This window comes from Capricornis sumatraensis, chromosome 18 (genome assembly GCF_032405125.1).
Source record: "Capricornis sumatraensis isolate serow.1 chromosome 18, serow.2, whole genome shotgun sequence".
NCBI lineage: Eukaryota > Metazoa > Chordata > Mammalia > Artiodactyla > Bovidae > Capricornis > Capricornis sumatraensis.
The window spans coordinates 31,071,132-31,094,149 of NC_091086.1; the positions used below are offsets into that span (position 1 = coordinate 31,071,132).

Genomic DNA, 23,018 nt, shown 5'->3' on the forward strand with positions numbered 1-23,018 from the left:
AGCATTCTTCAGAGAAAGAACCAATAGGGTGAGTGTGTGTGTGTATTATTTGTTGGTTTATTATAAGGAATTGACTTACGTGATCATGGAGGCTTGCAAGTCCCAAGATATACGGGCAAGGGGGCAGGCTGCAAATGCGGGAGAACCAATAGTGTGAAGTCAAGGGAAAGTCTCCAGGCCAGAATACTGGAGTGGGTAGCCCTTCCCTTCTCCAAGGGATCTTCCCAACCCAGGATCGAACCCAGGTCTCCCGCATTGCAGGTGGATTCTTTACCAGCTGAGCCACAATGGAAGCCCAAGAATACTGGAATGGGTAGCCTATCCTTCCTCCAGCAGGTCTTGCCGACCCAGAAATCGAACTGGGGTCTCCTGCATTGCAGGTGGATTTTTTTTTTTTACCAACTGAGCTATAAGAGAACCCCCATGTAAAGGCTTTCCTGGTTCAAAGGCAGTCAGGCAGGGAAGAATACTCTTTACTCAGGGAAGGATCAGCCAGTTTGTCCCACTCAGGCCTTCAGCTGATTGGTGAGGCCCTCTTACCTGAGATGGGGCTTCCCTGGTGGCTCAGACAGTAAAGAATCTGCTTGCAATGCAGGGGACCTTGGTTCAGTCCCTAGGTTGGGAAGATCTCCTAAAGAAGGGAATGGCTACCCACTCCAGTATTCTTGCCTGGAAAATCTCATGGACAGAGGAGCCTGGTGGGCTGCAGTCCAGGGGGTGGCACAGAGTCAGAGGCGACTGAGTGATTAACACACACACACACACACACACACCCCTAAGAGAGGGAAATCTGTGTTATTCAGCTGATTTAAATGTTAACCTCCTCCAAAAACATCTTCGTAAAAACACCCAGAGTAGTCTTTGACCAAATATCTGAGTACCCTGTGGCCCAGTCATGTTGACATATAAAATTAACCATCAGAGTCTTCAGATTCTCTTGCTGTCTTTGACTTTCAAACAGCATTTTCTCAAGACCTTCAGACCATCCCACATGACCGCTCACTCTCCTCACTTGTCATCGGAGCTTAGAGGAGGTGGCACGGAGACTCATCTACAGCCTGTGTGGGCGAAGATAGCGGGAGGACGGGGTAGAACTGCTGAGGCTCTCAGACTCCAGATGGGAGTTCAGAGGCAGGAATCTGAGCATTCACCACTCAGTCCCAGCATTCCAAGCACACTCCTTTCTCCTGGAGTACTTTAAACAACATTGCTTTGAACAGGAGGTCATTTCGGCATGACAGACTGGAGTTAGGAATTTGAGTTAGACTGTGTGGGGTGAATCCTTTGCATTTTCCTCTGAAGTACGCTCTCCTGAGTACTTTTGTACTCAGGCATGACCAGTGATTTTCGTGCATGCTTGATAAAATGTATTGGTGTCCACAAGGGGGCTTCATTTTTCTATTTTTCACCTTTTGCTTTCAATGGTACTGTACATTTTGTTTTGTTGTTGTTGTTTATACCCAAAATAGAACTATTTGCTTGTTTCTGATAAGCACTTGCCATCACTGTAAAGATCTCTGAGAGCTATGGACAGTAGAGAAATGAAGGCAGCGAAGTCTGAAACGGTGACTTGGAGGCCTGGAGGCCTGGAAGGATCAAAGATTGGGATAGTCCATTCACAGATATTTCACATCCCTCCTGAAACCCCAAACAAAGGCCTGGGTTTTTAAATATTTGGATCATAATTTGGATATATTGGATCATTTTTCTAAATCTAACGTCCTGTTTAAATTAAAAGTGAATTAAAAAATACATCATTCCAGGTTCAAGTGTTAATTTTTTTAGATATTTGTTCCTTAAGCCATTATTTATTGGGCTTTGGATCACACTGAAATCTGAATTCAAGTTTGGAATCTTTGTTTTCTTGTCCCTGCCCATTTGAAGTTTCTGTTACCGAAGACTAGGCATTAAATCAGGTCTCATCAAAAGCAATGGGACTTTTAACTGAAGTAAATTTTGTTTGAGTGGAAATGGAGAACTGAGGTTACTAGCTCTTGTTTTGAGTGGCAGATTTTACATTGGTTTTGGAAGATGATATATTCTAGAGGCAAGAGGGGCAAAAACAGTGTTTCACAGAATAGTAACTACAGTGGAAAACATGCTTCATGCAGCTTTTGTGTGCACCACTGGAAAAAATGAGTATCTGCGAGTCACAGGAAGAGAAATGGCAGTATGTTTCCAAATCAAGTTCCTGAAGAAATGAAGATAAGATTCATATATGGATTTTAAAATGTAAAAAGGGCAAAACTAGGATGATTGGGCTTAGAATTTAGTTAGGCAGTCCAACTTGTATATTTTATAGAAACTGTAGCCTTTTCATGGATTAACTGAAAGCCAAAACTTACAATTTGACATTAGGTTGATTAGTATTTCTGGTAGCTATTAAAATTGATGTTCTTAGAGTTTAGGGCTGAAAAATCCTCTGTGGGCATATTCCAAATACCAAGACTTAGGAGCATCCATTGGCAACACAAACATTAAACAGACAAACTACGCCTCCCAAATTATGGAGGAATGCTGTGGGATGAAGCAAAATGTGCGGTGCGTGTCGTAGAACAGCCAATTCATGGTTATCAAAGGGGAAAGAGGTGGGGGAGGGGTAAATCAGAGTATGGGATTAACAGATACAAACTACTATACGTATAATAGATAACAAGGATTTACTGCGAAGCACAGGGAACTATATTCAATATCTTATAATAAGCTATAGTGGGAAATCTGAAAAAATACGTTACATATATATAACTGAATCACATTGCTGTATACCAGGAAGTAACACATTATTGTAAATCACCTACACTCCAATATTCTTTTTAAATTTTTGTGTGTCGAGGGGGTGGGGGATTTTCCTTGTGGCCCACGGGCTTAGTAGTTGCGGCATGCAGACTTAGTTGACTCGTGACGTGTGGGATCAGCTCTCCAACCAGGGATCAAACCCTGTGTTGGAAGGTGATTAACCACGGGAACACCAGTTAAATCCCTATACTCCAATTTTTTTTTAAGTTAAAAAATAAAGAATAGCGTCAAGAGTGATATTACATTCCAGGTGACTTTTAAGTATTATTAAAAAACCACATCCATTCTCAGAGCCAAATCTGATGAAGAAAGATGAGTAACATAAAGCTAATATTTATTGGATAGTTACTCTGTGCCAGGTAAAACTTGTTCTCAGTACTTTACAGTGCTTTATATCACTCATTATACATAATAATTCTATTATTCCTACTTCACTAAAGAGGAAATTGAGGCACAGAGAAATTGAGAAATGTGCCCAAAGTTTCGTAGCTAAAGTGGCATATCATTTCTGGTAGAAAAATGTAGAAATCCTATGTAGTTTCTGATCGCCCTTTCTCAAATTCTGTTTAGTCATAGTTAATTTCACAAACTGCATTTTCTACTGAAGAGAACAGCCCATTAGACCAGAGCAATTACCTCCTAAATAGTTTAGGATAGAATTTTTAAAGAGTTGGTAACAAGTGTAGAAGAGGATAAGGTTCTTGTCAGAGAGCAGAGAATGACACATAAGTTTGGAAATATGCACAGTATTTTTGTGGGATGACTTTATAAATACAGAGAGAAATGTGAAAATCTATTTAGTGATAAAGCCGCCGCCTTTAGTGTTGGTGAAATATCACATGACCATAGGATTAGAGAAACCCCAGGCAGCATGATTCCATGAGATGTGATGTGATGTCTCAGCAAGCACTTTAAACTCAGTGGCCCTAGTGGTATAGGACCCACCCGCCAGTGCAGGAGACATAAGAGACACGGGTTCAATCCCTGGGTCGGGAAGATCCCCTGGAGGAGGAAATGGCAACCCATTCCAGTGTTCTTGCCTGGAGAGTCCCATGGACAAAGGAGCATGGCAGACTACAGTCCATGGGGTCGCAAAGAGTTGGACACGACTGAAGTGACTTTTGGGGCTTTGGGGGTTTCAAAACCGAACTCCTTCTCTTACTGCCCAGATCCGCGCCTCCCGCACCTACCCTCATTTCGGTTGATGGTGATTTGATCCTTCTAGTTGCTGAGACCCAAACCAGGTCCTTTTCACCGTCTTCCTTCTTCTGCACCTCACCACACCTAGCTCGTTAGAAACTGTCGACAGCACCCAGAATTTTCCCACTTCTTCCCTCCTTTCCAATGTCCCCCACTCTCTTCTCTCTGCAGGATTATGGCAGTCGTCTCCTAACTGTTGTCCTGCTTCTATCCTTGGCCTCCCACACTCTGTCCTTGACACAAGGCCACAGGGATCTGTTACCACTAAGCTGGCCCAGGTTACGGCTCACCTAAAGCCCCATGGTAATTCCTGGTTGCACTCAAGTGAAGCCCAGGTGGCCTTCAGGAGCCTGCAGGATTTGACCTTGGAGGCCGTGTCCGTGTGCCTCCTTCTGCTCTTCAGCTTGCTAGTTCTGGTCCCGCTGCACTGACCTCTTTGCTGCTCCGCAGACGGCCGAGGTTCGCTCGCACTGTAGGGCTGTGCTCTCTTCTTGGTTGTTCTTCCCCACGTGTCCTCATGGGTCCTCCCTCACCTCCTTCCAGTTTTCCTCAGATAAGCCTCCTATTTAACATCTGAGCATCTCATTTTGCTTCATTTAAAATTTTTTCACAGTGCCTGTGACTCTCTAACAGACTGTCATTTATTTTTTCATTATTCCTATCATTTCTTCCCTGTATCCCTTTATCCCCTGCTGCTGGAATGTATGCTTCATGAGGACCGGACTCTGTTTTGTATACTAATGTATTGCAAGCACCAGAACATTGCCTGGGGTGTAGCAGATGCTCAAAAAAGGATGACGTGTTGAATAATGTAAATAGATTTTAAATACAATTGGAAAAATAGAGACTGTTACTCAGAAACAACTGTAGTAAGCACTCGCCCGGGCTTCCTAGATGGCTCAAGTGGGAAAGAACCTGGCTGCCAATGCAGGAGATGCAGCCAGGAGACTTGGGTTTGATGCCTGGGTTGGGAAGATCCCCTGGAGAAGGAAGTGGAAACCCACTCCAGTGTTCTTGCCTAGAAAATCCTATGAACAGGGGAGCCTGGTAGGCTACAGTCCATGGGGTCCTGTAGAGTTGGGCACAACCAAGCAACAGCACACACACACAAGCATAGTAAACATGGCAAGGCCATGGGGACTAGGTATTTGTTTCTCTGCAAGATGGATAGGATAAAGGAGAATTAAAAAATAAAAAATGTACTGTTTGTGTTCTGCCCTCAAATATTTAAAAGCTGATGAAATCATTTGCTTCTTAAAGTAATGAATAGAAATCCTTAAGTCAACCCTATGGGGTAGTTTCTGTGATTATTTGAGATTCCATATGGAGTGCTTAGCATATACCAGCCACACAGACAGTACTTAGTAACCATCAATTTTATTGCTTTTGTACTTTACATAAATGCATATGCAGTTTAAATAATTAGTTCTGAATAAATAACAATGAATCCTGTTTTTTTAAATTGAAATCTCATAAAGTAAATAGACACTACAACATGCTCTGCATTTCATCTGGCATTTAATTATATGTCTGTTTTGAATTAAGACTCATCATGCTTTAAAAACTTGAGTGAGTTGCTCTAGATTTTTTCTTTTAAGTCTTTGTGCAAGGGGCCGGTGTCTCATAGCTATTCAGTTTACTGGTGTTATGTGATTGAAATTTGTCCTCACAAGATCTGTGATTCTTTCTTTTTAAGGTGTGGGTGAATTCTGTCACTGAGATTACCCGTGATGAACTCTGTGCAGTGGATAGGGACTCCTCCCCACAGGACCTGGCCTACTTGGTCTCTCCACCCAGCAATGGACATTTGGCTCTCAAGTCCATTCCTGGCCGTAGCATCCAGAACTTCACCCAGGCTCAGATCAACGAGGGCCAGCTAGTGTTTGTACACACCGGTAGGTAACTGAGAAAAGCAATGTGAAACTAAAATGTGTTTCAGTCAAAGGTTAACATGTAGTCAAACCTAATAGCTGCAGACGGAAAACCACAAGCCATCTAAAACCCTTGCAGACTGTATAGTTTTTTTAAAAAGTGACACATTTTGGTAAGGCCAGTACATTTAAGCTTACATTTGAGTAAGGCCAATAATAGCAAACATCAGAGGGTACCTGTAACTCATACTTGGCTTACTCACATTGTTATGTGAGGTGAAATATGTACATTTCAGATTCTTTTCCTTTATGGGTTATTGCAAGATATTGAATACAGTTCCCTATGTCGTATAGTAAGTCGTTATTGTTTATCCATTAGATATAAAAAAAGGTAAATGCAAGCTTCTCAGAGATCTTTTTCCTGACCGCCCACTGAAATCACATCTCTTCCATTTATCTCTATCCCTTATTCTGGCTACCTTACGTTGTAGTATAGACTGATTTGTTCACTTGTGTGCGGTCTGTCTTCCCCACTAGAGTATAAGGGCTAGAAGAATAGGATCTTTCTTTTGTTTGCTCTTACATTCTCACCACCTAAGAACTGTGACTGGAACATAGTAGGGGCTTAATAAAAATTAGTTGTAAGAATGAAATCCTATTGATACCTATTACGTGCCAGGTAATGTTCCAAATGCTAGGAATACAACAAATGCATTTGTTAAATGAATAACTACAAGGATGAATGAATGGATATAACTGTAAATCTAAGAGACCCTGATATTAAAAGGCTTTGTTTTCTTCCCTCTGGTCATCAGTAAATCAATAAGTCACATCACCACTGTACATCTGCAGGAGGGGTAATCTAGCTGGCCTGTTTCCTGGCTGCCCTTGACAGTGGTCAGAGAGGGCAAGCTGCCCATTCTCAGCCACAGGAAGAAGTGGGAGGAGGAGGAGTGTGAGCCTGGGGTGCATGATGGGAAAGCTAAAAGCTGTATCTTTCCAGCCACTTTTAATTACCTTCTTTGAAAATATAATAAAGAAAACAAAGATTAAAATCTGCTAAATTCAGAGGTAGTAATTTCCTGATTATCTCTGCAGTTAAGTACAAAGAATTCCCAGATAACCTGAAAAGCATTTACTGTGTGACTGCTCTTATCTAGTGGTTCCAAACCTGTAGCCTGGGGACCTGTTGGGGGTTAGTTTTACTGCAATAAAATCTAAAATCATAAATCTACCCACATGTGTACCAAAGCATTGTTTCTAGACTAAATGATCTTTTCCACATGTGTTTTATTTTTTAATTGTATGCAGTTGTTCTCATTAATAAAGTAAAATTCATTTAAAGGGGCATTGAATTGATAGGATGTTTCTGCCAATTATGTGTGGTTTTGGTTACTAGATACTAAAAAATCCAGGTATTATTAGGCAAGGGCCTAGAAGTTTTTTATCTCTATGAAAGGATTATCATATGTTCAAAATAGTGAGAACTGCTTTAGAGACTTGCACAGAGAGAGTTTCTAAGACTAAGCAGTGTGCAGTGGGAAGGAGTTACTGATTGTCTGGCGTGTGCTAGGCCCTGCAGGAGATACAGTGACAGGACCCATTTCATTTAATCTGCAGAAGTTTTCTGAGTGATTGGGAGTAAACGATCTCATTATAGACATGAAGAAACTGAGGCCCAGAAAGATAGAACTGGTCTGACTCTAAAGCTGGGCTTTCTCTAATAGCTGCTACCCATAGCAGGGCAGAGTAGTTTGAATAGCTGAAGTTACTCTTTGCAGAGAAGGATTGAAATATAAATTAGCTCTTTGGATTGATTTGTTTGTCAACTACCAGGTCAATATTTGCTTTTGGCAAATAGAGAAAATAATTTCTCCTAAAAAAGCAGAAAGGAGAGTTAAAGTCAAGCTCTCTTGAGAGTCAATCCATCACATTTTCTAAATGGACCTGGAGGCAGTAATAGCCTTCAAAGTGGCAGGAGCCCAGTTGCAGATGAGCCTCTTGCTAAAACCAGCTGGTTCTCCCTGCTACATCCGTCCCTCAGCAGCCCCAGACAAAGGCTTAGGTTTAATTAGTCTCTCAGCATTTATATCTGCAAAGTGCTCTGCCATTAATCTAATTCATTTTTCCACATAACAACCTAAGTAGGTCGATACAGCCAAGAAGTAGGGGGATAAATGATTTTAGGTTGCCCTTCTGAAAGTACTGTCAGGTCAGGAGAGTCTAAGGTTATGCAATAAAATCCACAGGTCACTTTCATGTTTCCCTCCCTCTGTCTCTTTGCTCATAATTTGTGTGATAGTCAGTGTACCTAGTACACTGTTCTAGTCTTCGTTTTGTTATAATTCCTTTGGATTCCATTTCCATTTTGTTTCCGAATTCATAATAGCAGAAACCATTTTCTCCATAGTTTCACATTTAATTAAATACAACTTTCAAAGTGCTATTTCTAGTAAAAAGGAGCAAACAAACAAAAATAATATTTGGCTGTGCGCCTCTATTCTAATTAAGCAGACCCAGAATTCTCTTCCTCTATTTTTTTTAAATATGGTGACTCCAGTATATTGGGGAAAAAATGTTTAAAGGCTGTAACCTTTTATTTTGAGGAGTCAGAACTCTCTGGGTTTGCTTAAATAACAGAGACTTAAGAGAAGGTTAAGTCATTAACCAGCCTTTTATTAAATCATGTTATTAAGGGAGTACTTGTAGGCAATTGCAGATCCTGATCATGCCTCCTTTGTTCCTTGCCGCATGTCCCTGAGGGCAACGAGGAGGGCATTTCTACCTATTACATGATGCAGAGACCTGTGGGCTGCACATTCACTGCTGGATGAACGATTTCAAAAGGCGAGGGGGCTGTGATTGTCATGCTCTCTGCGTGATGATCTTGCCTGGTGCTTTGGGAGTCAGACTGGTAAAGCACTCGGGGAAACAGGATCAGTAGGGGCCCTGCCCAACTTCTGTTTCACACATAAGTTAATTTATAACTTTGTTGATGTCACTGATCCCTTGACGGAAGTATGAGAGTAGAATTGTCTTCTTGCGGAAATTTAACAAAACTGGGGCTGAGTCTTTCTCCACTTTGCTCTTTCCCCTCTTATCAGGAAACAGAGATAGATGAATAATGGGAAAGTATTTGGGGGGGAGGGGCTGTGTTATTTAATTCCCTCTAGTTTTGATTTTCATTATCATCAAGTGTTATCAATAGTTCAGAAACTGCTAAGGGATGCATGTGTGTGCGGCATCCTTGTATTACTTTCATTGGTATAAATTGACTCAAAGATAATAAAATACAGGTAATGAACATGTCTTAAATTTTAAAAAAAATTTCTTGGAGGTGATATCTTTGCTTTCTTTTATTGCTTTCAGGAGAGGATGAGGTGGGAATATGCATTGTAGACCTTTTTGGTATTCTTTTCATTTCGTGTTTTGACAGTATTTGATTTGGTGAGCTTGGTTGCCGTATTAACTAACTCTCAAATTGATAGGAGTAGCTTTGCAGGGAGATCAGGTGGGAGAGAAGGTGAAAGTGGGTGGCTTTTGCAAAATGACCAGACTGATCAGACTGTAATTTCTTCTCTTGAAGGAGCAATGTCAGGAGGCTTTAATTTTCAGGTTACTGATGGTTTGAACTTTGCACCACGACAAATTTTTAGCATCACAGCTCGAGCTCTGATCATTAGCTTGGAAGTAAACAGAGGACTGAGCATCTTCCCAGGTAAGATTTTAACTTCATTGAGTGTTTGGGTTTAAGTGTTTTTCAATTAATAAATTGAAATATAACTTAATATAATATCTTTCTAAATACAGAAAGTTCTACCTGCATAGTATAAAGTATTATCTTTTACTATAGAGTGACTTCAACAACAGTTACAAAGTCCTAAAAAGGACTGTGTCTTTGCAGGGATTTAACAGAAGCAAGGCTGGGTATCCCCCACCCCTGTCCCTCCTCTTTCCTGTTCCTCAGAAGAGGGCATGCTGGTGATGGGCAGTGGGGGAAGGAATCTTTGTAGTCCGTGTACACTGTTTTCCTGCACTAGCCTTAGGGTCCTTAAAGAAGCAGGAGAGCTTCTATCATGACTACCTGGATCTTGGGGTTTTCTGGTTTTGAATATAAAAAACCTTGTGTATCAGGGGACCAGCAGTTCTTGCTTTGAGGCCCTACAGCCTTTGAACTGGTTTTTGCCAAGCATTTCAGCCTGGCTGAGACGGAGAGATATAAGTGAGCATCTCTGACTCAAAACCCTCACTGCAAGGATAGAACAAGGTTTTACCCAATGGCAAGGGTAATAAAAGAGGAAGAAAAAAAATTTTAACTTGTTATTTCTTTCCAAAAGCACTGAGGTAGATTGCACAGAAAATAATAAAATTTTACATTACAGTTTAAAAAAACCCTGTGTATTATAACTTGTTTAACTGATATACATTATCAGTAATGCTGCAGTCCAGTGGATTGCAAAGAGTCAGACGTGAATTGGCGACTGAACAACAACAGCCATGTTATCAGTAAAATATAGACATTGATCATTTTAATAATATGGTCACTCCATGGTTACTCTAGCCAGTCATTCTCAACCACTGCAAAGCTTTAAAAAAATACGTGTCTCAGCCTCACCGACTGAATGGGACTCTTTGGACTAGGTGCTGGCCACCATTTTGTTTTAAGTTTCAGGTCGTCCTGAAGTACAACCAGGACTGAGATCATGGGGCTAGTGGTGTACTAGTCTTTTAATCCTTATATCTGTGTGAAATAGGTGGTATATTCACAGCAAGTTGGCAGAATTTGTGGCTTAAAGAAATGATATAACTTGATTGTGCAACCAGGAAATAGACAAAGCTTACATACCTCTAAATAAACCTAGAGAAAAATCACTGTTCATAACTTTCAAAAAAAAACAAGAATTTTAAGGAAAATTTTTGAGATTTTTAGGTGCCTTAAGCCTTTGAGCTCACAAAAAGAATCTTTATCAAAATTTAACTGAAGATATGTTAACCTGGATTCTTCTCTTCTAAAACCTTTTTATAGTCCATAATTTTTCTCTGAAAAGTGCAATGCTTCTATCATTTTTCAAGGCAATTGGAGTGCCATTTGTTGTTTTAAAAAATAAGCAAACTACTGCACCCTAATATTTTGGAAAAAAAATACAGCCATCTATTAAAAAGAGGGTCTAAACTTAGAATAAATCTCGTTGCTGCAAAAGATTAAATACCTTTCATCTATTCTGGCTAAACTCTGGTTTGTGATTGAAGACAGATTCAAGGGGAGTTATAGCCACTACAGCTTAGAAAGTTTCAAGTTTCTGGCACCTGTTTTACTGAATATTAATTTAGCAAGAAAAACATGTTAAAGTATCTCTTGTCACCCTTGTGGAACTCTGCAAAACATAGAGTAACCATGGACACAGCCCTGAGTAACCCTCCCCTTTCCCTTTCCGACAGGCACTGCACCTGCCCTACTCTGGCCCCCCTGCATCCTGTATCTAAGAACCCTCCACCAGAACTTGTACATTATCCTCAGATCCCGAAGTGAGCTGTTTCTTTTTCCAGCTCCCCCTAGCCTGTTAGGTCTGTTATTCTTGGTTCTCTGTCATTCTCTATCCCCAGACCATGACTTATATCCAACTCCAGCCCCTGGTCAGTAAGAAGGAAGATGAATTTTCATGTACATTTCCATCAGTTGATTCTTACATTTGATCTGAGCTTGGGTGGGTGTGGAATGAGAACTAGGGAGTCATAGATTTTAGAGATGGGATAGACATTATGGGTCCCTTGGTCCAGTTGTTCTTGGCATTCTTCCTACCCTAATGTCCCCAAGTAGCAGTGACCCCTCTGTTCTGCATCAGAATTCCTGGATGTGGGCTGTGATTCTGAAGACCACATGGCCTCATCCTCTCTCCAGAGGCATAGTTGAGTCTTGCCCAGCCTGGCTCTGCCGCAGCCTCCCGAGGATATTGGTCCCTGATGCTGTGTAATGCTACAGGGGTGATGATGACAGATGCCTGACTCATCTTCCCTTGGGACCCGCCTCCACCATATCAGATCCTGCTGGGAGCAGGCCTTGAGTGACCTCTGCCTGCTTCATCTATTAGCTAGCCCTTTGGCAGGGGAAGGAGATAGGGGGACTCTCTGTGTCCCACCTCTGGTTTGGCTCCAGGTGTCAGCTGTCAGCTACTGTAGCTCTTATCAGACTCGAGTTGACCTATGTGTCCTGAAATATTGGAGACAGTTTATTCCTTTTTATAGAGCTATGGACTTCATAGAACTATAATAGGAGAAAATCTATTTCTATTATAGGATGGTATCAATAGATACTATTGACATCTGGGTTTTTATAGTGTTTTGTATCTTTTTAATCTACTGAACTGGGTTGTTATAAAGATTTAAACAAAATAATGTGTTTAAAAGCAAGTTTTGATCATCTTTATTTGGCACATAAGTAACTGAGACGTGGGCAGGTTCAAAGTCAGGTGACTGATAGGAATCGTAAGCCCTCGAGACCAAGGGCTGACACGACCCCCAAACCGTGTGCTCCGATCATAGTATCTGTTCTTTCTGTATGTGCCTCTGTTCCAGGACTGCCTCTGTGTTAGAATATCAGCTCCCTTAGAATAAGACCATCATGGTGGCTGCTTAGTCTGTCTCCGTCTTAATGTTATTGATGGATTGATACGCACAACCAGGAAATGGTGCAGAACAATTTAATAAGCAGCAGTGCTTATGTGGAAATTTTGTGTGTTTTACTTTCTTGAATTATTAAAATATTATATAGCCCAGAATTAGTCAATTTTTTTTCAATCACTCCCACTGAGCTCATACCAATTGGGTTTTCATTATCAGCCCAGCAGACTTGGGCCATGCTGTTCTGTCTCCTTTGTATACTGCCTTAAAAAGCGGCCCTGGCTTGAAACTTGTGAGAATTTGTAGGGTAAGCCAAAATAATTATAAAAATACTTACTGAGTAAATGTTTGAAGGTTAGTTATAATTTGTGTTGTTGTTACTGTTTAGTTGCTAAGTCACTATTTTGTGACCCCATGGACTGTAGCCTGCCAGGCTTCTCTGTCCATGAGATTCTCCAGGCAAGAATACTGGAGTGGGTTGCCATTTCCTTCTCCAAGGATCTTCCTGACCCAGGGATCAAACCAGCATCTTCTGCATTGCAGGCGGATTTTTTACCACTGAGTCACCTGGAGAGCCCGGTTATAATTTGTATGCCCTGCCAAATTTGAAAAGTCAATCTTTAACTCAATTATTTTAAAGTAGGAAGAGCTGTAGTTCTAAACAGACTTTTTGGTTGTCAACTAAGAAAGTAAATTTAATGTATATTTTCATTATTATTTTGTATATAAGTATCAATTCAGTTCAGTTTCTCAGTTGTGTTTGACTCTCTGCGACCCCATGAATCGCAGCACGCCAAATACACGTATATATATATGTGTGTGTATGCTTATACATATATTCTATTTCTTTCAGGAAAATTTGTTCCCCAGAAAGGAATTTTGTAACCAATTTTTCACCTTGAATGCCACCACTGAATGTGTTTATATTTAGTTATAGCATGTTGGAACATACTGTGGCCTTAGGTCCTAGTCTTTCTGTGTATCAGAGCTGTACCTGGCTCTTTTACAAAGAGTGTGGAGGTGGGGGTTGACCTTGAGAGTTTTGTCAAACTGGTCTGGAATATAAGCTTGCACAGACCTAGAGTTAAATAACTGAGCAGTGAAGGATATTCATAGCAAACTGTGTGTCTTCAGTCCCCTTGGGGTTTGGTTATGCTATGGAGGGAATCATGTCTCACCAATGGGCCATCTGTCCTGCATGATGGGAATTGAGGGAGAGAAGAAAGCAGAAGGAAGTCACAGCATGTTGCTAAAGGGTTTGGAGCAGAGATTTATAAAGTCTTTTAGTCAGATGGTCTTGAAACACTGAATTGAATATTGTAAGACTTAGCGGGAGATAACCAAGAACTTTAAGAAAAGACTGTCAATCCTCAAGGGAAAAATTAAAGACTTTCTCGTTGGGGAAATAAGAGACTTATACTCAGGAGTATAGTAATCATGCAAAATATATTATCCTAAGTGTCCAGTGAGGGTGCAGCCTGGGTGAGCTCCTTGAGTTTGGGGGAGGAAAATTTCCCATAGGCAACAATGGGGAGGGAGATCTTGTTGGCCAGATGGGTCTGAAGCTGCCCCTGCAGAGTGAGCAGCATTGTGATGGTGGGAACGGAGAGGGGAGAGGCTACCAGTGAGGACAGCATGATGCTGAGGCAAAGCCCAGGGAGGAGGCAGGCTGTGTCTGGAAGGTGGAGAGCTGCCTCTATCAGATTTCCTGAATCATTCATCCCATTTCCTAACTCAGGGGTCATTTTAACTGAGCTCAAAGTATTGGATTGGCAAAAAGTTCATTTTGGTTGTAGCATCTTATAAAAAACCGAAATGAACATTTTGGCCAACTGGATAGTATGATATAGGCAATATAGTGAGTGCCAGCTTTCTAATAATACTGACTTCAGAGTCAGTGAGATCTACGTTTGACCATTAGACAAGTTGCTTAACCTTATCATCCCTTCTTAGCGAGGAGGAAAAAAAATACATACATCTTAGGAGTTATCATGACATCTAAATGAAAAGGCAGGACTGGGTCTGTGCTGTTTCCTGGTATATCTCCATTCCTCATTAGAGGGCTTGTCATGTACAAGGCACCTGATAATGTCTGTTGAAGGAATGCACAGTGGCCATGAAACTCTTGCTGCTATGGTGGTGGTTGTTTTTCATGAAGCAAACATAATAGGATATGAGTATGTTTGAGAATTGCTGTACTTAAAAGAAGGGTAAGAAGATATCTTTACTCCAAGACTTAGAGTCTTCAACGTGCCAACTTGCTTTTGAAATCGCCATGAGGTACATATAGAGTGGGAGCTTGCCAAACAGATATGGTTACAGTGCCCTTTTATTACCACACTCCTGGTAGGGCAGTTCTTCTATAGAATATAACTTGGCTGCTGCTGCTGCTGCTAAGTCGCTTCAGTCATGTCCGACTCTGTGCAACCCTATAGACGGCAGCCCACCCAGCTCCCCTGTCCCTGGGATTCTCCAGGCATGAACACTGGAGTGGGTTGCCATGTCCTTCTCCAGTATAACTTTAGGTGGGACTTAAGTGAAATCTTTCCCAAATTAAGTGCTTGAAGCTAACTGATGAAAATATCAATGCTTGATGAAAGAAGGTGGGGTTGGCGGGAAGTGATGTTTGGCTCTTGGTGAATTGGGCTGCGTGGTCAGAGATGCTTATCAGGCATTTGCAGCAGGGAGCCAGCTAGTCTTGCTGACTGAGCATGCTCTGGGTGACTGCTGACTAGGAACTGGACACCCTCCTGGGTTAGGAAGCTGGACAAGGGAATGAGGGATTAATATACCCTGGCTGAGCGAGAAGTACTATTGACCTAGGGCATCTCTGGTGGGCCCTCTACCCAAAAACACTTTTGGAAATTGACCTCTCTGGTGGTCCAGAGGCTAAGACTCTGCCCTTCCAGTGCAGGAGGCTCAGGTTCAATCCCTGGTCAGGGAACTAGATGCCACATGCTTCAACTAAAGATAAATAAAATGATTTTTTTAAAGAGCCCTCCCACCAACGCCCCCTTCACCTGCCAGAGATAATCCTTGAGGTGAAGGAATAAATGAAAAGATTTCATTAAGGAAATAATTAAGAAAGCACAGTGTTAAAAGTTCCAATGAAAAATTGAGGATGAGAAGAAGCTGGATGTTGGGGTGCCCAGAGACTGCACACAAGAGATATAAGCCACCTGACAGGAGGGGGGACCCTTGCTCGACAGGTAACAGAGAATGGGCCTCAGCTATGACTTCGTGTAACGTTGACTGAATATACAGAATAATTTTTCTTGGCCTCCCTGGGATGACCTCATTGCCTGGGTCCCCAGTTCCAGAAGCTAAAAGGTAGCAGTGACTTTCAGCAGCAAGAACTATAGAAATACAGGAGCCAATTAAAGCATACTTTTGTGTGTGTGTGTGCCAAGGCAGTTCTGACTCTTGGGCAGAGTCAGAACTGCGTTCCTGAGGCTGATATTTCCAGGTACTTCTGCCTCCTCTCAGGAGCCCCAGGGCCTAGTGCCTATCCCCAGAGCTCAGATATTTTATTTTGCTTTATTATGTTTATCTTTTCTTGTTTTATTTTATCTTATTTTAGACTTTTTTTTGGTAGCTTTATAAAGGTATAATTGACAAAAATTGTAAGATACCTGAAATATATAATGTGATGATTTGATATTTGTGTACACTGTGAAAAGATCCTCCCCAAATCAAGCTAATGAATACATTCAAGTCTTCCTATGTTTACTTTTTTCTTTTCACTTTTACTGCCTTAGCAAATATCAATTATACAATGAAGTGTTATTTACTATAGTCACCATGCTGTACATTAGATCTTCAGACCTTATTTATCTTACAACTGAAAGTTTGTACCCTTTTACCAAACTCTCCCCGTTTCCTTCACCCCCAGCCCCTGGCAACCACTTTCCAATCTCTGTTTCTGAGTTTGACTTTAAAAAAATTCCACATGTAAGTGATATCATTCAGTATTTGTCTTTGTCTTGCTTGTTTCACTTGTTTCACATCAGCCTAATGCCCTCTAGCTTCATCCATGTTGTTGCAAATGACAGGATTTCCTTCTTTTTTAAGGCCAAATACTATTCCAGTGTGTGTGTGTGTGTGTGTGTGTGTGTGTGTGTGTGTTCACTGTGTAGCTCAGTTGGTAAAGAATCCTCCTGCAATGCAAAAGACCCAGGTTTGAGTCCTGGGTTGGGAAGATACCCTGGAGAAGGGATAGGCTACCCACTCCAGTGTTCTTGGGCTTCCTTAGTGACTCAGATAGGTCCTCCTATTTTAAAGTAATTGAATTAAAGATTAACTTTTCAAATTAGGCAGGGCATACAAATTATAACTGGGCTTCCCTGGTGACTCAGATGATAAAGAAGCCACTTGCAATGTGGGAGACCTGGGTTGAATCCTTGGGTTGAGAAGATCCCCTGGAGGAAAGCGTGGCAACCTACTCCAGTATTCTTGCCTGGAGAATCCCCACGGACAGAGGAGCCTGGTGGGCTACAGTCCGTAAGGTTGCAAAGAGTCGGACATGACTGAGCAACTAAGCACAGCACAGTGTACGTGTATATATGTGTGTGTGTGTGTGTGTGTGTGTGTGTATGTATGTATGTGTATATATATCACATTTTACAACATGTTTTTGATCTATTCATCCACTGATTGACATTTAAGTTGTCTCTATACCTTGACTATTTTGAGTGATGCTGCAATAAACATGGGAGTACAGATTTTCCTTTGAGATAATGAAATTGTTTCTTTTGAATGTATACCCAGAGGTGGGATTTCTGGATCATATGGTAGTTCTACTTTTAATTTCTTAAGGAAACTCTGTACTGTTTTCCATGGTGACTGCATCAATTTACATTCCCATCAACAGTGCACGAGGGTTCTGTTCTCTTTTCTCCACGTCCCTCACTAGCATTTGTTACTTCATGTCTTTTTGTTAACGGGCATCCTGACAGGTGTGAGGTGATATCTTATTGTGGTTTTGACTTGAATTTCCCTGATGGTTAGCACTGATGAACACCTTTCCATGTACCTGTTGCCTATTTGTAAGTCTTCTTGGGAAAAATGTCTATTTAAGTCATTTGCCCATTTTAAAATTGGGTTATTTGGGGATTTTTCTACTAAGTTGTTTTAGATCTTTGTATATTTTGGATATTAACCCTTTATCAGATATATGGTTTGCAGGTATTTTCTCCCATTCCACAGGTTTCCTTTTCATCTTGTTGACGGTTTCCTTTGCTGAGTGGAGGAAATTTTGTTTATTTTTGGTTTTGTTGTCTGCTATTTTAAAGGGAACCTTAGTTAATTAAAGGCTCAGAACATTCCTTGCATGTTTGAAAGTCTTACTGAAAGCTGGTTTTCCCCGTGTATTAGCTATAGTCAAGGTCCTGCCTTTAAGCATCTAACATGGTTTAAATACTGCAGTTGGTGGCCCTCACTCTCCAGGGCTATTATCGTTGAGTAATGAAAGCACAGTGGATGCCACTTAGGAGGCTTAGTTAAACAATTTATCGAGTGCCTACTCCTAGAGCTAGTGCAAGGCCCCTGTGCAAGACCTGATGCTAAGGCCCTTTAGCTAGGGCTAAAACAGAAGAGAGAAGGTGCAATTCTGGGCCAGGTGGACTGCATAAATCTGCCTCAGATCTGCCATCCTGTCAGGTTGGGATTACTCCTTAATCCCGTGCAAAGTGAAGGGATATGTACTTCAGCCCTGTATTCCTCAAGCTGTGGTCAATGGACCTTCTGGTTTGTGAAGTGATAAGAATGGAAAGTGAAAGGAGGTGTTTGGAAAATTTTATAGCAATTTGAAATTGTTGCAGTGTTTTATTGTGTTTTATAAAATTACTGACCCACAGTGGATTTGGGGGGAAACACTGATCCTTCAGTACAGAGCATGTGACAAGCACTGCTCTAACCTGCATGTCCCCCAGTCTCTCTGGCCATTGATTATCAATGAGGTCACATTAGCACACTGACCACTCACACTGGTTCTTCTTCCCATGATATCTACACAGGCTCTTCCCTCCCCATGTTATCCATGTAGCGTGCATGTGTGGGGGTCCTCTGGAGACCTCTCACATTTGTCCCAGAGCCAGCCTCTCCCTCAGAGGTCCACAGATGGACACTCCATGGAGCACCTGCAGCTGCCTTCAGGCCAGGATGGGCCTGACCTCCCGGGGAGGGGGCTGTCTCCTGTTCTCTCCGTGCACAATGTCGACTCCCCCTTCCTGTGCCCGGAGCTGAGCTGGGTGCCACTCACCTGGCAATGCCTTCTTTCTCTTGGGATCAGTTAGACACACAGGACTGTGGAGGCTGAGGGGGTCTTTCCGTGGGATTTTCCTCTTCATCTCCAGCCCCAGTAGCAAAGCACATCCACAAACAGATGCCTCATGGATCACTAGCTCCTCATAGCCCAACTTCAAGTTAAAGTTAGCCAATCTCCTGTACATAACTATGTGTTTTCCAGTTCCCAGGGGTCTTTAAAAGTCATTAACCATAGTCTTCATATGCTTTATATGCATGTTTTAATCTTCACTTAGGTTCCGTGAAGCCCCTTTCATCTCGTGACCTGCGAGCTGTGACCAATGACGTGGACAGTGAAGGAAACAGAACTATAACCTTTACTGTCATACGTTCCCCTAGACTCGGGAGGCTGCTATGTGTCAATTCTGACAACAGCACAGAGGACGTTTCCGTGTTTACGCAGAATCTGGTGAGTCCTGATGTACTTCTGTGCAGCTGGACAGGGCTTGGTATCTGTGCAAAGTGGGCCCCTCGCTGCTCATCTTCATCCTGTTGAAGTCAAGCAGAGGTGCCCCTTTGCCCAGGCAGTTACTCATTCCAGCTGTGCTGGTCTTGAAACTGGACACTTTGTGGTGAACACAGGGTAAAACACAACTGGCAGAAACACCAATCAAATTCAAACCTTGTGTCTAATAAATAAGAGGGGATCCTTTTATCACTAAAGATGAATTTAAAAGGGAACCCAAAGCAGAGTTGCAAGAGTAAATCCTGAAGGATATGTCTGTGTACATTTATGCTTAATATATGAAATGATATATGTAATTTCACATATTACAGTTGTATGTATGCATGTAAATATGTATGTGTATAAAGTGTGTGTGTGTGTGTTTAATCTGCACCCAGAGCCATCTGTTTCCAACTTCACTGATACTTTATCACCACCAGCATCTACGTACGTGCCTTTTTATTTAAATGTATAAGCCTTCAAGTCATTTGATTTTTTTTTTTTTTTACTTTTGCACCCTAGGAATCTGACTGTTTATGTGTGATTTCATTTTCTAAAAATGTTTGTTTCCAAATTGTCTTCTTGAATATAACTATTGCACGTCAATTCAACTCTCTTTTTCCATTCTTAAACAATGGGTACAGGGATATGGTAGCTGATCTGGCTATAGCTTTACATGACTAAGGAATAAAAAAGCTTTGTCAAGTTTAGAGGAAATAGCCAGAGTGAACCACAAGTCTGCCTTTAACCACTGAGCCATTTTTCTCCAGTGTGATGTAGCAGAATTGAATTTAGCTTTTGCTTTGCAATTGCCTTTGTCTGGGATGCAGTGAAGGGAACAGATCATAAGGTTAGCAGAAGTTCTGAAAGGAACACTGAAAAGAGGAAGTATAAATTCTCTAGTTCACAGATGCACTCTGGAGGAAGGAGAAAAGGAATTAAGGATGAAAACTACATTGTGAGGGGGAGCTTTTAATGAGCCCAAAGGCATCAAAACTTGCCCAGTTTTTTTTTTTCTTTTTTTGGCTAGTATTTTCAATACTAGCAAAAATGATGACAGTCATATTAAGATGCCTTGACTCTAGCCCTAGTTCTTTAAAAAATTATTTTTTGATGGTGATCATTTCAAGCTTTAATTTCCGCTACTTTTCATTGCAAATATACAATAATTTAGATTGGAGTGCGTGCATGCTCAGTCATGTCCAACTTTTTTGCAACCGCATGGACTGTAGCCCACCAGGCTCCTCTGTCCATGGAATTTTCCAGGCAAGAATACTGGAATGGGTTGCTGTTCCCTTTTGCTGGGGGTCTTCCCAGGGATCAAACCCAGATCTCCTGCATTGAGGCAGATTCTTTACCGTCTGAGCCCCCAGGGAAGCCCAGAAGGCCAACTAGTAGGGCAGAAAAAGTCTTGATTGATTAAAAATCAGTTATTTAAGGTTTTATTTTTTCTACTTTATGAATCAAGAGGCGAGTATCAGGAAAATGTATTATCAGTGGCAGCTGTTTGTATCATCAATGGCAGTTATTAGTCTGTGGGTGATGTGTTACTGTGGGGCTCATGGCTGGAAAGTGCCTGCACAGTGGTGTTGGGGATGAGGGGTGTTAGATCCAGCTGGTGGTCCTCATGGGGGCAGGGGGAGGCTCCAGGGAAGCACAGTCTGGGCAACAATCACAAGTCAGGTGTGGTAAGAGAGAAAGGTGTGTTCTCCTTGAATGGACCAGGAGAACATCCCTCTTCTCCACATAGCCCTTTCCTCTCCAGAGCATGCACCCAACATGCCAGTGTGGCCTTGCCCAGTGCTTTGAATCAGAGGACAAAGAGGAGCCCCTTCTGTTGTGTACAAGGCATCAGGTCTTTATGCAGGTAACTCCCGAATGGGATGATTCCTATCTCCCCAAAACAGCATCTAAGATACGTTTAGAGTCTGTGGGAATTCAGCACAGCAGCCCATACTCCCAGTCTTTGGTGTAAGAGTGGGGACAGAGCATATCATGTAGGAATCGGGTGCCTTCTTGCTGCTCCTTGAGCCACTACTGACCACTTATGACTGAAGACAGTGCCTTGGCCTCTGAAGTGGAAAGACCTGGATTAACTCTGTGAGTTATAATGTATCTTTTAATCGTTAGTTTCCTGTAAAATGGGAGGAAATAGTAGTAATGACAGTTGAAACCATTTTGAACATTCCCTGTGTCCCGGAATGCCGTTAGAATGGAACTTTCTCAGCTTTCTGCTGAGTTGTGTTGTTGTGCAGTTGCTCAGTCTTGTCTGACTCTTTGCAACCCCTCTTTGCGGCTGCAGCACACCAGGCCTCCCTAACCTTTACTGTCTCCCAGAGTGTGCTTAAATTCATGTCCATTGAGTCAGTGATGCTATCTAACCATCTCATTCTCTGTCTCTCCCTTCTCCTTTTGCCTTCAATCTTTCCCAGCATCAGAGTCTTTCCCAGTGAGTTGGCTCTTTGCATCAGGTGCCCAAACAAAGTATTAGAGTTTCAGCTTCAGCAACAATCCTTCCAGTGAATATTCAGTGTTGAGTTCCTTTAAGATTGACCGGTTTGGTCTCCTTGCTGTCCAAGGGACTTTCAAGAGTCTTCTCCAGCACCACAATTTGAAAGCATCAATTCTTTGGCACTCAGCTTTCTTTATGGTCTAACTCTCACATCCGTATGTGACTACTGGAAAAACCATAGCTTTGACTAGATGGACCTTTGTCTGCAAAGTGAAGTCTCTGCTTTTTAATATGCTATCTTGGGTTGTCATAGCTATTCTTTGGAGGAACAAGCGTCTTTTAATTTCAAGACTGCAGTCACTGTCCGCAGTGATTTTGGAGCTCAAGAAAATAAAATCTGTCACTGCTTCGCCTTTCCCCCCATCTATTTGCCATGAAGTGATGGGACTGTCTGCCTTGACTTAGGTTTTTTGAATGTTGAGTTTCAAGCCAGCTTTTTCACTTTCCTCTTTCACCCTCATCAAGAAGCTGTTTAGTTCCTCTTCACTTTCTGCCATTAGAGTGGTATCACCTGCATATCTGAAGTTGTTATTTCTCCTGGCAATCTTGATTCCAGCTTGTGATTTATCCAGCCTGGCATTTGGTATGATATACTCTGCATAGAAGTTAAATAAGCAGGGTGGCAACGTACGGCCTTGACATCCTTCTTTTCCAATTTTGAACCAGTCTGTTGTTCCATGTCCAGTTCTAACTGTTGCTTCTCGACCCACATATGGTTTCTCAGGAGGCAGGTCAGGGGGTCTGGTACTCTTTTGTCTTTAAGAGTTTTCCACGGTCTGCTGTGATCCACACAGTTAAAGGCTTTAGCATAGTCAATGAAGAAGAAGATGTTTTTCTGGAATTCCCTTGCTTTCCCCATGATCCCACAAGTGTTGGCAATTTGATCTCTGGTTCTTGTGCCTTTTCTAAACCCAGCTTGTATATCTGGAAATTCTTGGTTCCCATACTGCTGAAGCCTAGCTTGAAGGATTTGGAGCATTACTTCCTAGCATGTGAAATGAGCACAATTGTGTGGTAGTTTGAACATTCTTTGGCATTGCCCTTCTTTGGGATTGGAATGAAAACTGAACTTTTCTAGTCCTGTGGCCACTGCTGAGTTTTCCAAATTTGCTGACATACTGAGTGCAGCACTTTCACAGATTTCTTTTATATTACTCATTATATTGCTTTGCAGGCTGGGATCCTAAAGCACAGGGAAGTTAAGCCACTTGCCTGCAGCTACACAGTTCACAAGTGTCAGAGTCAGGATTGGAACTCAGGGTCTCGACTAAAG

At 41.8% G+C, this 23,018-nt stretch overlaps 1 protein-coding gene across 1 annotated transcript in view; it reads left to right on the forward strand.

Annotated features, from left to right (window-relative positions):
* LOC138094323 (chondroitin sulfate proteoglycan 4-like) overlaps positions 1 to 23,018 on the forward strand; it is a 60,340-nt gene that overhangs the window by 20,826 nt on the left and 16,496 nt on the right. The window contains exons 6-7 of the mRNA XM_068990353.1: positions 5,693 to 5,891; positions 19,025 to 19,197. Of these exons, the coding sequence (XP_068846454.1) occupies positions 5,693 to 5,891; positions 19,025 to 19,197 (372 nt within the window). The remainder of the gene's footprint in view (positions 1 to 5,692; positions 5,892 to 19,024; positions 19,198 to 23,018) is intronic.